This window comes from Budorcas taxicolor, chromosome 1 (assembly GCF_023091745.1).
Source record: "Budorcas taxicolor isolate Tak-1 chromosome 1, Takin1.1, whole genome shotgun sequence".
Classification (NCBI taxonomy): Eukaryota; Metazoa; Chordata; class Mammalia; order Artiodactyla; family Bovidae; genus Budorcas; species Budorcas taxicolor.
Window position 1 is genome coordinate 98,726,774 of NC_068910.1, and position 15,361 is coordinate 98,742,134.

At 34.5% G+C, this 15,361-nt stretch overlaps 1 protein-coding gene across 1 annotated transcript in view; it reads left to right on the top strand.

Moving 5' to 3' along the window:
* The window catches only part of CADM2 (cell adhesion molecule 2), a 391,593-nt gene that overhangs the window by 191,198 nt on the left and 185,034 nt on the right, over positions 1-15,361 (top strand). Inside the window, exons 3-4 of the mRNA XM_052638191.1 lie at positions 9,866-10,018; positions 12,399-12,536. Of these exons, the coding sequence (XP_052494151.1) occupies positions 9,866-10,018; positions 12,399-12,536 (291 nt within the window). The remainder of the gene's footprint in view (positions 1-9,865; positions 10,019-12,398; positions 12,537-15,361) is intronic.

A 15,361-nucleotide genomic window follows, 5' to 3' on the forward strand; every position in this document is an offset into this window, starting at 1 on the left:
ATAAACCATCCTGGATAGTTTTTATTCTAAAAACATAATTTAGTAAATAATACACAATAATTCACCTTCCATTTTCTAAAACTAGGAATATGTTTATCACTTTGAGAATTAACAGAAAATGACTATAGTGTTACTTCTATTGATATTTCTCCCTTGCTGAATCTAAAGTAGCAGTGAGAAGATATTCATTAAAAATAAATTTATATTTCTTTTTAATAATTTAGGAACTAGGTAGAATGTACCAAACATACTGAAATTATAACTATTTTAGATAAAATATATTATCTATTACTTTTTATCATTTCTGGATGCATTGATTTTTATATAGGTGCACTAGCATATGTAAATGTAGTGATACATATAAGCCTGCAGTATCAAGGCAGAAAGTATCAACTGCTCACTAGTATCTCTCCTTCCTATACAAACAGCCAGACTGTATTTACCAGTCTCCCTTGAAGTATGGCTGTAGGCCTGCACATGGAATGGTGTGTGTGTGCTATGTGTGCTCCCAGGCCTCTGCCATTAAAATTTTGTACACATGCTTCCCCAGGCTCACTTCCACTCAGAAGACATTCAAAGTCTCAAGATGGCAATGTTAGCATGTTACTGATGCTTGTAGAGTGTACATCGTAATCCATCAATGGCCTTGAGTAGTCCTTTATTGTTACATGTTAAAAAAAAATTCCTATGTTGTAAGCAACTGAAATGCAACATTTAATCCATACTAAAAATTTAGTGGGAATAATGATACCTACATGGTTATCTAGAGATATAAAAGAAGACATAAGTGTTTTTGCTTTGGTTTTACAAAGTTTTCTTGCCATATGACATTGTGAAAGTAGGAATAAGACAAACTTAGTGAAAGTGAAAGTTGCTCAGTCGTGTCCAACTCTTTGTGACCCCATGGACTATACAGTTCATGGAATTCTCCAGGCCAGAATATTGGAGTGGGTAGTGTTTCCCTTCTCCAGGGATCTTCTCAACCTGGGGATCAAACCCAGGTCTCTTGCATTGCAGACAGATTCTTTTACCAGCTGAGCCACAAAGGAAGCCCAAGACAAGCCTACTTACAATCTTAAAGACATAGAATAAGTTTTCAGTGTCTGAATCCATAGGTTTAGAAGATTTACAGGCATAAGCCACTATAGAGTTTAGCATGACAATTCAACTGTCTTAGATTATTTTAAATTTCAGTTACTTAAGTCAAGTTATATAATTAAGATGTGGTCTTACAAAAATGAGTTTTGTTAGAATTGTAAAATATCTTTTTATTTTTAAAATTTTGATCCCTATTAGCATTATTTTGACAATACAAAATGATAAAGCTAATCTAAAGATTTGAAAACTAAAAATCAAAAGCTCAAACTCCTTTTAAGTCAAATTTTGCAAAATGAAAATTTATCATGTCTATGCATTGTGCTGTGCTCAATTGTGTCCAACTCTTTGCAGCCCCATTGACTGTAGCCAGCAAATTTCCTCTATCTATGAAATTTTTCAGGCAAGAATACTACAAAGGATTGCTGTTTCCCTTTCCAGGGAATCTTCTGACCTGGGAATCAAACCCATGTCTCCTGCATTGGCAGACAGATTCTTTACTAATGAGCCATCAGGGAAGCCCAAAGGGTACATATGAGGAATGTACATGAAGTTCAACAATAATCTGAAATGGTATGCATCAGCATATAAATAATGGATCATATAATTTTCATTTTTACTCTTTCATTTTGTTCACAGTCGTGTCCAACTCTTTGCAACCTCACGGACTGCAGCACACCAGTCTTCCCTGTCCTTCACTGTCTCCCACAGCTTGCACAAACTCATGTCCATTGAGTCGGTGAAGCCATAATGTCTCTTCCTCTGTCATCCCCTTCTCCTCTTGCCTTCAATCTTTTCCAGCATCAGGGGCTTTTCTAATGAGTTGACTCTTAATATCAGGTGGCCAAAGTATTGGAGCTTCAGCTTCATCATCAGTCCTTCCAATGAGTATTCAGGATTGATTTCCTTTAAGGTTGACTGGTTTGATCTCCTTGCAGTCCAAGGGACTCTCAAGAGTCTTCTCCAACACCACTGTTCAGAAGCATCAATTCTTCAGTGCTCAGCCTTCTTTATTGTCCAACTCTCACATCCATATACTGCTCTTTCACTAGCTCAACAAATTATTATTAAGCTTCATGCACATCCCTGTCTGGAGGTGGACAGCATGAAAAATTTTATCAAGAAAGCAATATGTTAGATAGCTTGAGTGAAAAGTCTGATCTGGAGACTTGCAGAGGGAATATATGCCTTTAGTTAAAGAAGAATGTATTACTCACCATATTTGAACAAAATCTTATGTGTTTCTAAATGGTTAGGCATTTTAAGGAGGGATGGGGAAATAAGCTAGAAAATTAAACATGTTTCTGATATTTAGGGCCTTACATTACATGGCAAACAGTTTTAAAATCATCTTACAAAAGAGAAAATTGGGTAGGGATATAGGTGTATAGAAGATCCCCTGGAGTAGGAAACAGGAACCTACTCCAGTATTCTTGCCTGGAAAATCCCATGAATAGAGTAGCCTGTCAGGCTACAATCCAAGGGGTCACAAAGAGTTAGATACGAATGAGTGCACACACACAGAGATGTATTAAAGGATGCAGTCTCTTATTCAGGGCTTTAGGAATTTAATACAGTGAAAGAATAGAAAGGGTTCCCTCAGGATATGTCATGAGGAGGACACTGAGGAAAAGCGGCAAGCTTTACAAAGACAAGGAAAAGGAAAGCAGAAACGCCATGGACTCTATATTCATTCTTCAAACGTATTAATACGTTTTCCATACCCAAGTTTATTAATTTGGGGTACATTTTAGTTAGGTATGGCAATATTTTTGCCTTTTTAAATGTTTCATCATAACAGATTACAAATATAGAGAAGAGAGTAATGAATATTTGTTTTTTATACATTTGAAGTAAGTAAAGCTGTGGTTTAAAAACTGAAATTCTACCACTTGGAAAACATCCTTCAAACAGTGACACAGTTTCCAGATTTATTGCTTGGGATCTGTTCACATTTCTTTTCTAAAACTCCATTTACTATGGTTTCAGTAAAAATCTAGTCCCAGCTGAAACTTGGTATACCAAATATCAGCTCTGGAGCAATGGCTGTTTTTACCAATTTTCCAGGAGATTGATTTAGATTATTTTATGTTGTAGGACTGTAAAAGAACAAAACAGAAAAGGATTCAGTATCTTGTGATTTATTCCATCTGTATGTTTAACTCCTTTATTTCTGTCAGTCCATAGTACAATTACAAGTAACATATACTGAATGTAATCAGTGTATGCTTATGCTATTAAGAAATAAAACATTGTGGCTATTAACCAAAAAAAAAAAAAAAAAAAACAACACACACACACACATAATAAGAGTAAGAATTCCTCAATTTCCTTCTTTGTCTTTCCTGTTTACAATTTCTAGAGGCATATTTTGACATCATACATGTCAATACACTAATTTTGAGGTCCGATAAGAGTTAAGCCCTGAATATATGACCCATTTGAAACTTTATTAGAGCTTATTTGACTTATTTTTCTTTTCTGATTTATTAAGATACAGATTTAATATTAAAAAGCAAATAAACAAACAAACAAAAAATCCTGGTATACCAAAAGCCTTGGTGTTAAGGCTTGGTCACTGAAGCGTTAATTACTCAGCCAATTCTTACCCTTGGGAACAGTAGATATTCCATCTGAAAAAAACAGGGTTGGCAGATTGCCCAAGCCAATTTAGCTAGTGATCACTTCTGGAGAAATCAGTAGGGGCAAAGCCAGAGTAGGCAGTTTGCACAGGTCTAAGTGGATAACGTGCAGAGAGAACAGGCCTGTTGCAGAAGTTGGGACACAAAGGTGAGGGCTAGTCCAGACAACCTTAACACAACACAGCCAGAATCATGAGAAGGACTATATTAGTCAGCAGACAACAGTGAAGCTTGGTATTGAATCAAAGGGTATACACAGCATTCTTAATATTTCTTTTCCTACGCAGAACTTGGCTTGCACTGACCTATCTAAACTCCCTATAGGAATCAAATGGGGACACCTGGATGGTGAGGACTTGAGCTGAGAACAAGAATGAAGAATGACATATCTATGGTTCTTGAAATCTCATCACACAAGTGATGTATGATTGGAAAGTAACATGTTTAAAAATTGTTCTAAGTATATGCAGTGACTGCTTTGAGTAAAGCCTAGTGTAGGGTGCTATGCTCTTGGAAATATATGCTTGACATTGAGAATTTAAGTAACCAAGTTGACACTTGAAGTGTCTTCATGTGGGACCATGTGTCTCCCAGCTGGACAGGAGGTGGTTGGAAAATATTCTATTTTTAAACTCCTATTTCCTTAAGACACCTAGCATGGTGTCTGGTATATCATGAATTCTCAACAAAAACTTGTCAGTTGCATCAAATTTGGTAGCATAAACTACACATAGAGTGAGACATTTTATGCTTTATTTCTCTAAATATATGGCTAAGTATGTGTGCTCCTTAATAGCCATGCTGGGGAACTCTCCTGGATTTTTAAGAGATTAATAAACATCATTTTGATGTAGACTTTTTCTGTTAGTACTTTTTCTATAAGATATAGTGAATTATAATAATTAAAATCATTCAATATATAATACTCAATACATGGAAATTTCTAAAATGATGTTAATATGTATAATTATAGAACATTATTACATACAAAAGACTGATGACCCACATATTTAATTTAATCCAGTAAAACTTAATGGGCATCTATATATACCATGCTATGTGTAAAAAACTGTAGATAATATAAATATAAATATTTATGGAAATAAATATAAAGAGATAATCCTGATTTGGTAAAGTTTTAGGTCAGATGGATGAATTAGGAAAAAAGCAAACACAATGAAGTCATTATTTGCTGCATTTTCATAGTCTCTTAAAAGTGATTATATAATAAAATATGCATTTTATCATTATTTAAGCACCCTAAAGTTTGATATAAATTATTACTCACTGGGAATCAATTTAAAGATATTTGAAAATGTGACCACCTGGCAAGAAGTTATGTGACCACCTTCATAAATAGCACCTTTATAAATATCACACTAAAGGAAGGAGCACTATTAATACAAGTATACATGAATTTCTATTTGGTTCTTAAATGAATAATGTCAGATAAATTCAATAGTACTAGTGTTATTATGTTGATTTGGTTTAAAACTAATTAATAAACAAACAACTTATTAGCTATGCCAGTAACCTTTGCCAGAAATCAATATAAAATTTGTCTAAAATTCTTCACGTGATCATCTTAGGAATTTTTATTTTACTTGTTATGAATCTCAAATATGCGTGTATGACTGATGAACCATTTAGAACCAATGGTATGTTGGGAAAATAATTTTTATCTTGCATTAAGTACTGTTTAATGATTCTTACTCATTGGTTACTGCTTCTTATTTGCGGCTAAAATTAAATTCTCCAGAGGGCAGGGTTTTGAACTCTTAAGTCAACTCACCATTGGGTGGCAGGCACCTAATGACTGATGAGGTTTGACCTCAGAGTAGCTGCTTGGCTCATTGGCTCATTTTAATCTCCATGGTGTGTGAGCAGTTACCTTTCTTTTATTCTACACACTCATTTGTTCTCTTAATTGTTCCTAGGGTAAGTTTTAACAATTTTTTTCAATGAAATATTTGAGCTTTTATTGTTTAAAAAAGATATTTGGATAACCATGAACATTCTGTGTTCCCAAACTTCCATTTTATTAAAGATTGAATTCACTTCAACCAACAATATTATATTACAATTCTTTATTCAGGTTCAGTATCAATATATGGAATTTGCTATGTAGAAAGTAGGGATTGTTTCTAAGTACCTACTACCTTTTTTGTTCATTTGCAAACCATAAAGTAATATGACAATAACTTCATGGATCACTCATTTAGTATTTCAAATAATTGTTCAATGAATGTTACTTTGTTTAAAAAAAAAGTGTAGCATGTTTCTAGATCTTTTATGCTAAACAGTGTCTAAACATGACACCCTTTTCTTCTTTTTTTGGGCTTTTCTCCCTTAAGGGATCCCGTGGAGATTTATCGAAAAGGACTTCTTAATTCATTTCTTTTTCACTATGCTGTTATCATAAACAGACAGTTTGGCTCTCAACTTCAATTCAATAGTCATTCACTGAAAACCTCCGTGCAGATAGTGATGGTGCAGAGTGCTGAGATGAGCAAGACAAGGATCCTTCTCCCAGGGAATCCTTTGAGTTATATGACATCCCTCTTTGGACTCTAAAAGGTTTCTCTTAATTCTTTCATAGTTAAAGTGCTGTGATAAAGTGAACTGCAGATGGCATCCTATTTACAAAATTGAAAAGATAAACGCTGTGGATGTAGGATTTGTTTAAAATGTTCAGTCCAGTGAAAGTCTCCTCAGGCAGCTCTTTATGTTTTTTGACAAATGAATTATCAAGAATATTTACATGATAAAAAAATACCTTTACTAATTGTGTCACTTTCTTTTCAGGAATATGTTTTCAGGTTTTGAATATATATTCATGTATTCATTTCTCTAAGACATACTCCTTATATTTTCACTCAGTTATTATCTCCACTTAACACTCAGCAAACTGGGGTGCACAACAAGTGATTCACCTAAATTCATATGGTAACCCAAAAAGCTTCCATTACAATATAGGTATTCTACTTTTCAGAGCCTAAATTTTAGTCAAGACTGATAGCAATTATAAAACAACTCAAAAAATTATAGGATTTGGTAATCTCAATCAGTTGAGACATTTCAGACGAAATATTTGGTTTCTCATCAGGATTCTAAATACAAAATATTTTAGCATATCATTGCAGATTTGTTTTAAAATACTTTGTATGTAACATGATATTAAAGTTCTCATCATAATCCAAAGATAGAAATGAATCAGTAATTATTATCCACAGGAAACCTAACCTTATATAACTGCCTTAAGCAGATCTTTGATACTAAAGCCTGTGCTTTTAGCCTTACTCCACACAAATAATTTAAATATGAACATTTAATATCTGTATGTATCAGCTTGTATATGTAATTATATTACATGTATATGTAATATATTAGCTTGACTTTGATAATATTATATAGTTATATAGCTTATATTTTTATATATATTATTCAGTTTTATGCATATATTGGTTAACGTATGCATCACCAGAGTCAAGATGCAAAACAGTTCTATCACCACAATGATCCCCTGTGCTCTGGTTTTATAACCACATTCATGTCCCTTCCACTTCCCTCCACCTCTTACTAACCTTAACCCTTGGTAAGAATTAATCTTTTCTCCAGCTCTATAATTTTAGTTATTTCAAGACACTATATAAATAGACTTAATCTTAATTTATTTATAGAGTTTTTGAATGTATCACTTTGTATATTTTCTTAGTAGTTGCTCCAGGTATTGAAATGCTATACATATATGACTTATCACAGTCTACCAGTTTTACCACTTCTGATAAAGTATGAAAACATTACTTCTTTAGATCCCTTTGCCCTACCACTTTTTATTTGCTTTGACTAATCCATCTTTACATGTTGAACACTGCATCAGTTGATGGTATAATTTTTGCTCAACTATCAATAACTGGGGCAACACAGAAGAGTAGTCTACATTGTATTTACCCTTTTTTCTTTTTTCTGTCACTTGTTCTTTCTTCCTTCTTAATGCTTCACATTTTTTTTCTTTTCTGTTTGAAGAACTTTAACTTTTCTTTAAGACAGATCTGCTAGAAGAACATGTTTTTTAGTTTTCCTTCTTCCAAAAATAAATTTATTTCCCCCTGGTTCCTGAACGGTGGTTTCACTGGATAAGAATTTATTATCGATATTTTCTTTCAGCACTTGAAAAATGTGCCACTGCCTCTGACCTCCATAATTTCAAATGAGAAATATTAACATATTGTCATTTGAATTGGTTCTTATAGGTAATATGCCTTTCTCTGTGTCTACTCTTAAGGCTTTATTCATTTTCTTTGGATTTCAGAATTTTAATTTAGCTATATCTTGATATAGACTTTTGGTTTATCCTACTTGAATTTACTCTTTCTCTTGATTTTTTTTCCTTTGCCTAAGTTGTGAAGTTTTTGACCATTATTTCTTAAATTATTTCAGCCCCACTCTGTTTCTCATCTTTTGCAACTCATACGGTAACAATGTTGGATACTGTGTCATTTTCCCTCAGGTTTCTAAGATTCTGTTTTTTTTTGTTTGTTTGTTTTCCAATCAATTTTCTCTCTCTTGTTTGGATCAGGTGAATTATATTTCTCTATCCTTAAGTTCACTGATTATATTCTCTGTTGTCACCATTGTACTATTAATACAAGCCAGCGAGTTTTTATTTTGATTATTGTAGTTTTGACTTCTAAAATTTCCTTTTAGTTCTTTTTTAAATACTTCTTTACTTTGCTGAGATTTCCTATTTTGTGTTGTTAGAAGATAATTAGCAATTGCCTGTTAAAATAAATTTATGATGACTTCTTTAAATTCTTTTTGTCAGATAATTTTAACATCCATTTCAACTCAGTGTTAGCATCTGTTGCTTATTTGTTCTCATTAAAGATTTGATTTTCCCAGTATTTGGTGTGACCAGTAATTTTTTTTTTTTTTTTTAATCAGGTCCTGGACAGTTTGGCTATTATGTTAGGAGAATCTGGATACTATTTACATGTTCTGTTCTATATAGATTCATCACACAGATCTTAGCTTACATTTGTGGGCTATGGTACCACTGACAATTTAGTTTTCAGAGACTTTGTGGTGCTATTTGGTCAATTTGAGCAGACCTGGGAGTTATTTTCCCTGGTAGTTGTACCAGTCTTATCAAAGATCACTTCAAAGGGTGGGTAATTGCTTTAGAATTGTTATAGAATTATCCACTGCCTGTGCTGTCCAACTGATTGCTGTCTCTCAGTAGGAAAGGGAAGGGCTTCCTGATGGCCGCCCAAGGGAGAAAGAGATTACGTTCCATGGCAGTCGTACTTCCACTTGATTCCCCTTGGAGGTGGACTCATCTCTCCCAAAATTCTTGGTGGGAATCCCATTTCATCTGTGATAAAAGCGAGTCCACCTAGGCCAGAGAAACTTTCAATATGCTTAGGTTCATTGTTGGTTTCCTAGAAGGAAATGAGCAGTCATAGTTTTCCTAATTTTGTCTGTGCATAGAAGTCAATGATTTTTTTTTTTTTTTTTATAGCTTTTCTTGGTACTGGCAACTCATGAAAGACTGTGAAGGAAAGCCATTTTTATCATCATCAATATCTACCTCATCCAAAGCATCATATATACTAGATCCAATCACTTAATTAAAAAAAGTTATTTCTGAGAACACTAAGGAGCACAGTTCTACTTTGATTTAAAAACTCTGATTAAAAATTCAATATATGTAAACATTACTTTAAAATGTTTCAGGAAATAACATTTAGACATACTCATGGCCAGGAAGTCTTCCCTGATAGCTCAGTTGGTAAAGAATCTGCCTGAATGCAGGAGACCCCAGTTCAATTGCTGGGTAAGGAAGATCTGCTGGAGAAGGGATAGGCTACCCACTCCAGTATTCTTGGGCTTCCCTTGTGGCCCAGCTGGTAAAGAATCTGCCTGCAGTGTGGGGAACCTGGTTTCAAGCCCTGGGTTGGGAAGATCCCCTGGAGAAGTGAAAGGCTATCCTCTCCAGTATTCTGGCCTGGAGAATTCCATGGGCTGTATAGTCCATGTTTGTTATGTTGTGCTAAAAATATGTGGTCTTACAGTACTGACTTTGTCTACTGTTGTAATTCACATTTTCAATATTTTCTCTTTTCCAGCCTTAAGAGACAATAGAATCGAGCTGGTTCGGGCTTCCTGGCATGAACTGAGTATCAGCGTCAGTGATGTCTCTCTGTCTGATGAAGGACAGTACACCTGTTCTTTATTTACAATGCCTGTCAAAACTTCCAAGGCCTATCTCACTGTCCTGGGTAAGTGCAAGGGACTAACACTATGTGATCCCAAGCCAGAGAGATGTGTACAGATATAGCAACATGATTCAATAACAAATCTACACTTTGAGGATTATCAAAAGGCTTTTTAAAAAGTCACACAGTCATTTCCCCCATTTCTCAAATAGGTACAAAGAGGCGTAAAGGTCTGTATGACTTCCCAAGTGCACACAGCCATTTTGTTTCTTAACCAGGGACAGATAACAGGTTTTTTTGATTTTTCAGCTAAGTTCCTTTGTGTCAAACCAGCTCTTTAGTGGATGTATGGTGATTCTTTTATAAAGCAATAGAATAATGAGCATAATGAAATCAATATGTCTGTGTACTCATCCATCTTATCATCAGTTACCTGATGGGCTTCTCCTAATATTTTTTGACTTCCAAATATGACCCCCTTTGTATATCTAAGTGCATTTAAATGACCCTGACATTTCTATTTGAATTCTTGCTTTTTAACTTTGTACTTTTCTAGATTGCTAAATGAAATGAAATTAAGTTGCTTGTGTACACAGTTTGCAACTTCTGTGTTTTTATTCTCTAAGTATTGGGCCATTTTTCTAAAGGTTATGGTGACATCAGAAAGCAATACATTCATAGCGTTTCTGGGGAAATAAAGTTGCAGCTCAGAGCTCTGTGATTCCACAGACGTCAGTGGCCCAATCAGCTGAAATTGCTGCAGTTCTTTGAAACACACCTGCGTACTGAACAAGTTAGAGGAATTTAAAGATTGATTTTTTTTTTTTTTTTTTGCCTCAGCTTGTCTTCCGTTCTTTGATAGATAAAGGCATAACACTGTATTTAAAGTAACTAATGCATGCTGGGTTTTTTTTTTTTTTTTGGTTGAGAATATTAAAGTTAATCCAGCTAGTGAATTTGTTTTATGCATAGGATATGAAATATGCTTCTTTGCAAGTACCACTGAGACGATTGTATAAAAATCTTCACAAGTTTGCCACTAAGGACAAAATATACCCACTAAATGGAGTATTTCAGGATAGCAGATGCCTAAGGTTAATGCATTGTTCTGTAGAGAGCCAACTTGAGACCCCAAGAAATAGGCAATTGCCTACTTTCAGTTTATTAAATGGTGATGTAACATAATTTTTTTTAAAGCAGTATGAAGGTGAACAGAAAGAAATAAATAAAGCTAGCCAGCTAATGAAATATGTTGATTTGTCATTTACCTTTATTGTTCTTGTTGTTCTTTTAGTTTGCATTTCTTTTATTAGTGAGTTCCAACATTCTTATATTTTATTCTTTTCAAACTGAATTAAATAGTACAATAAAGAAGTTTTCAGCCTGCTTTTATTATTGAACACTTTTAGAAGAAATTTTAATAAATCTCTATCATGACAGCAGAATATTATTGTCTCCAAAATGTGTAATGTTCTATTATTTAAGTCATCCATGTCTATCTCTGCATATTAGCCATCTGTTTATTCACTGGATGATTTGGACTAGAAAAGGTAATAAGTGGCTAACATTAACTAGAATTAAAAATAATACATACCATGTTCCACAAAACTATAATTGTATTTCTAATACAAATGACATCAAGAGACAGTCTTTTCCTCAGAAGAATCAGAAAAATAAGTATAGTTGCAATTACTGATGAATCCCTTATTCCAAAATGCATTTTCTAGAAAAATGTACACAGAGGAAAACAATATCTTTTAAACTCTAAGAATTATGAAATCAGGAAAGAAAGGTGCTATTTTGGTTAAATCACAGTTTCCTAAAGGATGAAGAAATAAGGTTTGCAGATTTTTTTTTTTTTTCCTGATGCAAGCAATCTCCCTTCTTAAATACACATGGCGGTAAATCATAGGATACATTGAATATTTGTTTTTAAGATTTACAATGAGTATTTTTGCTGGTAAATTTTAATTAAAAAAACTAATTGGAATTAAGTGCATTTTAAATGCTTTCTGGATAATATACATACATACGCATATTTATACAGACACATACATATGTGTTTGTATGTATGTATGTATATGTTCTTGTTGTTGTTGAGTCAATAAGTCGTGTCTGACTCTTCTGTGACCCCATGGACTGTAGCCCACCAGGCTCCTCCTTCATGGGATATTCCAGGTAACAGTATTGGAGTGGGTTGCCGTTTCTTTTTCCAGTATGTGTGTGTGTGTATATATATAGTATATATATATAATATCTATATATCTATATTTCAAGTAACTTATTTATTATATAGCAGTTTTTTATTTATCTGTTTTATTTTATTTTTCTTGACTGAAGTTATTGTTGAACACCCAGTTAACTTGTTTGTGAAAGTAATAGTCACGAAAACAAATCAGCATTGGAGATTAATGTTCATTTCATCCATTTGCCTAAATTTCAGGTGTTCCTGAGAAACCTCAAATTAGTGGATTTTCATCCCCAGTTATGGAGGGAGACTTGATGCAGCTGACTTGTAAAACATCTGGTAGTAAACCTGCAGCTGATATAAGATGGTTCAAAAATGACAAAGAGATTAAAGGTAAGGATTGGGGGAAAGTCTCCTAATCCATATTAATATGTTGAAACTAGCATGAAATATTAGATCCACAGAGTTTTACATTTCCCTTTTCAAATGTAGTCAGTTTCTGATTAAGTGTAATTTGAACCAGATTTACCTTAAATTGGGTAATTTTACAAGGTATGTAAATACCATTTCTGTGCTCCATTTTTCTCTGATGTAAAACAGTTTTAAAATGATATATATCTAGTGTGAAAGTTGGAGAAATAAATGAGTTAATATACAAAAGCCACATAGGTTTGTGCTTGACAATAGTAAGGGCTAAGTATTTGTTAGATGTGGCCATTTTACAACTCATCTATAGTAGATTATAGACAGGGAAATTCCATGAATTATTTCTTCAACTTGTTGGTTCTGAAAATACAAATTTCTGAGAATAAAACTAGCTAAACATTAATAAATTTATTTTTCAGTAGTTCTCACAGAGGGCAAAAAATGTACTTGTTTCAGTAAAAATGCATAGAAATGTAAATGTTAACCATAGTTCTGCTCCTTCATACCCTTAAACACACACACACATGCATACACACACTCTTTTAAGGTGGAATAAGTTTATAGAGGAGATGACTATTAAGGTTAGTAGTGATTTTTCTTTTTTACCCCACATGCAGATATCTTGGACCTGAAATCATATGTCTGTTAAAACCCAAGTATCAGTTCAGTTCAGTCACTTGGTCGTTTCTGACTCTGTTACCCCATGGACGCCAGGCTTCCCTGTCCGTCACCAATTCCTGGAGCTTCTTTTTAAACCCAAGCATAAAAATCATCTGGGCTCCCTGATAGCTCAGTTGGTAAAGAATGCATCTGCAGTGCTGGAGACCCCAGTTGGATTCCTGGGTCGGGAAGATCCACTGGAGATGGGATAGGCTATCCACTCCAGTATTCCTGGGCTTCCCTTGTGGTTCAGTGGTAAAGAATCCGCCTATAACACAGGAGACCTGGGTTTGATCCCTGGGTTGGGAAGATCCCCTGGGGAAGGGAAAGGCTACTCTCTCCAGTATTCTGGCTTGAGAATTCCATGAACTGTATAGTCCAGGGGGTTGCAAACAGTTGGACATGACCGAGTGGCTTTCACTTTAATACAATCATCTATTATGCTTGTTGAAAATGTTTCCTATTATATAGCAATATGTATTATTCTCAGGGTAACCTTCTCAGTTCAGTTCAGCCTCAGTCGAGTAGGACTCTTTGTGACCTCACGGACCGCAGCGCACCAGGCTTCCCTGTCAACCAACTTCCAGAGCTTGCTCAAACTCATGTCCATTGAATCAGTGATGTCATCCAACCAGCTTATTCTCAGTAGTTCCCTTCTCCTCCTGCCTTCAATCTTTCCCAGCATCAGAGTCTTTTCCAGTGAGTCAGTTCTTCACATCAGGTGGCCAAAATATTGGAGCTTCAGCTTCAGCTTCAGCATCAGTCCTTTCAATGACTATTCAGGACTGATTTCCTTTAGGATGGACTGGTTTGATCCCCTTACAGTCCAAGGTACTCTCAAAAGTGTTCTCCAACACCACAGTTCCTTCTAGGAGATAGGTTTATGCAAACCATTCTGATTAACTTGCAATTCATGTATTTTACTTGGACAGGAAGGTCTAACAGATAGAATTGTCTATAGTATTGGGTTGGCCAAAAGGCTTATTCAGGTTTTTCCACAATTCTTGCCTCTTCTCTATTTTAGTTACTCTTTCTCTCTCTATATATTTTTTCCCCAAACAAGGAACTATCTGTAATTTATCCATAATCACTGTCTTGGCTTTAAAACTTTTAGTAAATACATTTTATTGGACTAAATTTAGAGAAATACAAGCACCCAATTCACAAGTCAGATACATCACTTTGCTAAATTAAACTTGCTCTTATAGTCTGCCAGGGCTCAGTACCATTCATTCTAATTCTATCCTTAGGGTTTATTTGTTTTGGTATGTGTGTTAAATGTCTGGTCTCGATTAGACCTTTTCTAAATGAAACCTTATGACAAGGCTCTAATCCAGCCACTTTTTCTGCATAAGCATTTCTGATGGAAAGCCCTAACCTGGAGGATAAGTTTAAAATCTGATTTCTTTGGCCTATAAGAAAGCTCCAGGCAGTGAATTCTTACAAAACAGATATTTTTCTATGTCAAAGACTCAGTTTATGCTAGAATGTTCTTAAATACTCTCCTTTAGTTAAATTATTACCTACATGCATCCTTTTCTGAATTCTGACATTAAATTTGTTAGTGAATTAGTCAGCTTCTCCTAATTTCTTGCCATTTTATTTGTGTTTTAGATAAATATAGCCTCAGGGAAATCAGAGACTAACATACTAATCATTAATATTGATTGATTGTTTTTAACATTGTAGCATTATGAGAAATGCATGGTATTTTCAGAAAAATATTTTTATAAAATATCTTAATTTTTGACAAACTTGGCATCTGCTCTGAATACTGGATTTGGTCATAGACTAAGTAGAGAGAGGACTTTTGTTTATATATAAAAACATGAAATTTTGATCTTATAAGCACCATAGTCCAAAATCATCTGAATCAAGGCTAGAATGAAAATCAAGACAAAACAGTATAACAGAATCAGCATAAGTCTCTAAGCTTGATTCAGAAGTACTGAAGCTTTCTTTTTCCTATTCTCACCAGTGCATGGCCATTAATAGAGCATTTGTTGTTCCTATACTTGGAGAAGGCAATGGCACCCCACTCCAGTACTCTTGCCTGGAAAATCCCATGGACGGAGGAGCCTGGAAGGCTGCAGTCCATGGGGTCACTGAGGGTCAGACATGACTGAGAGACT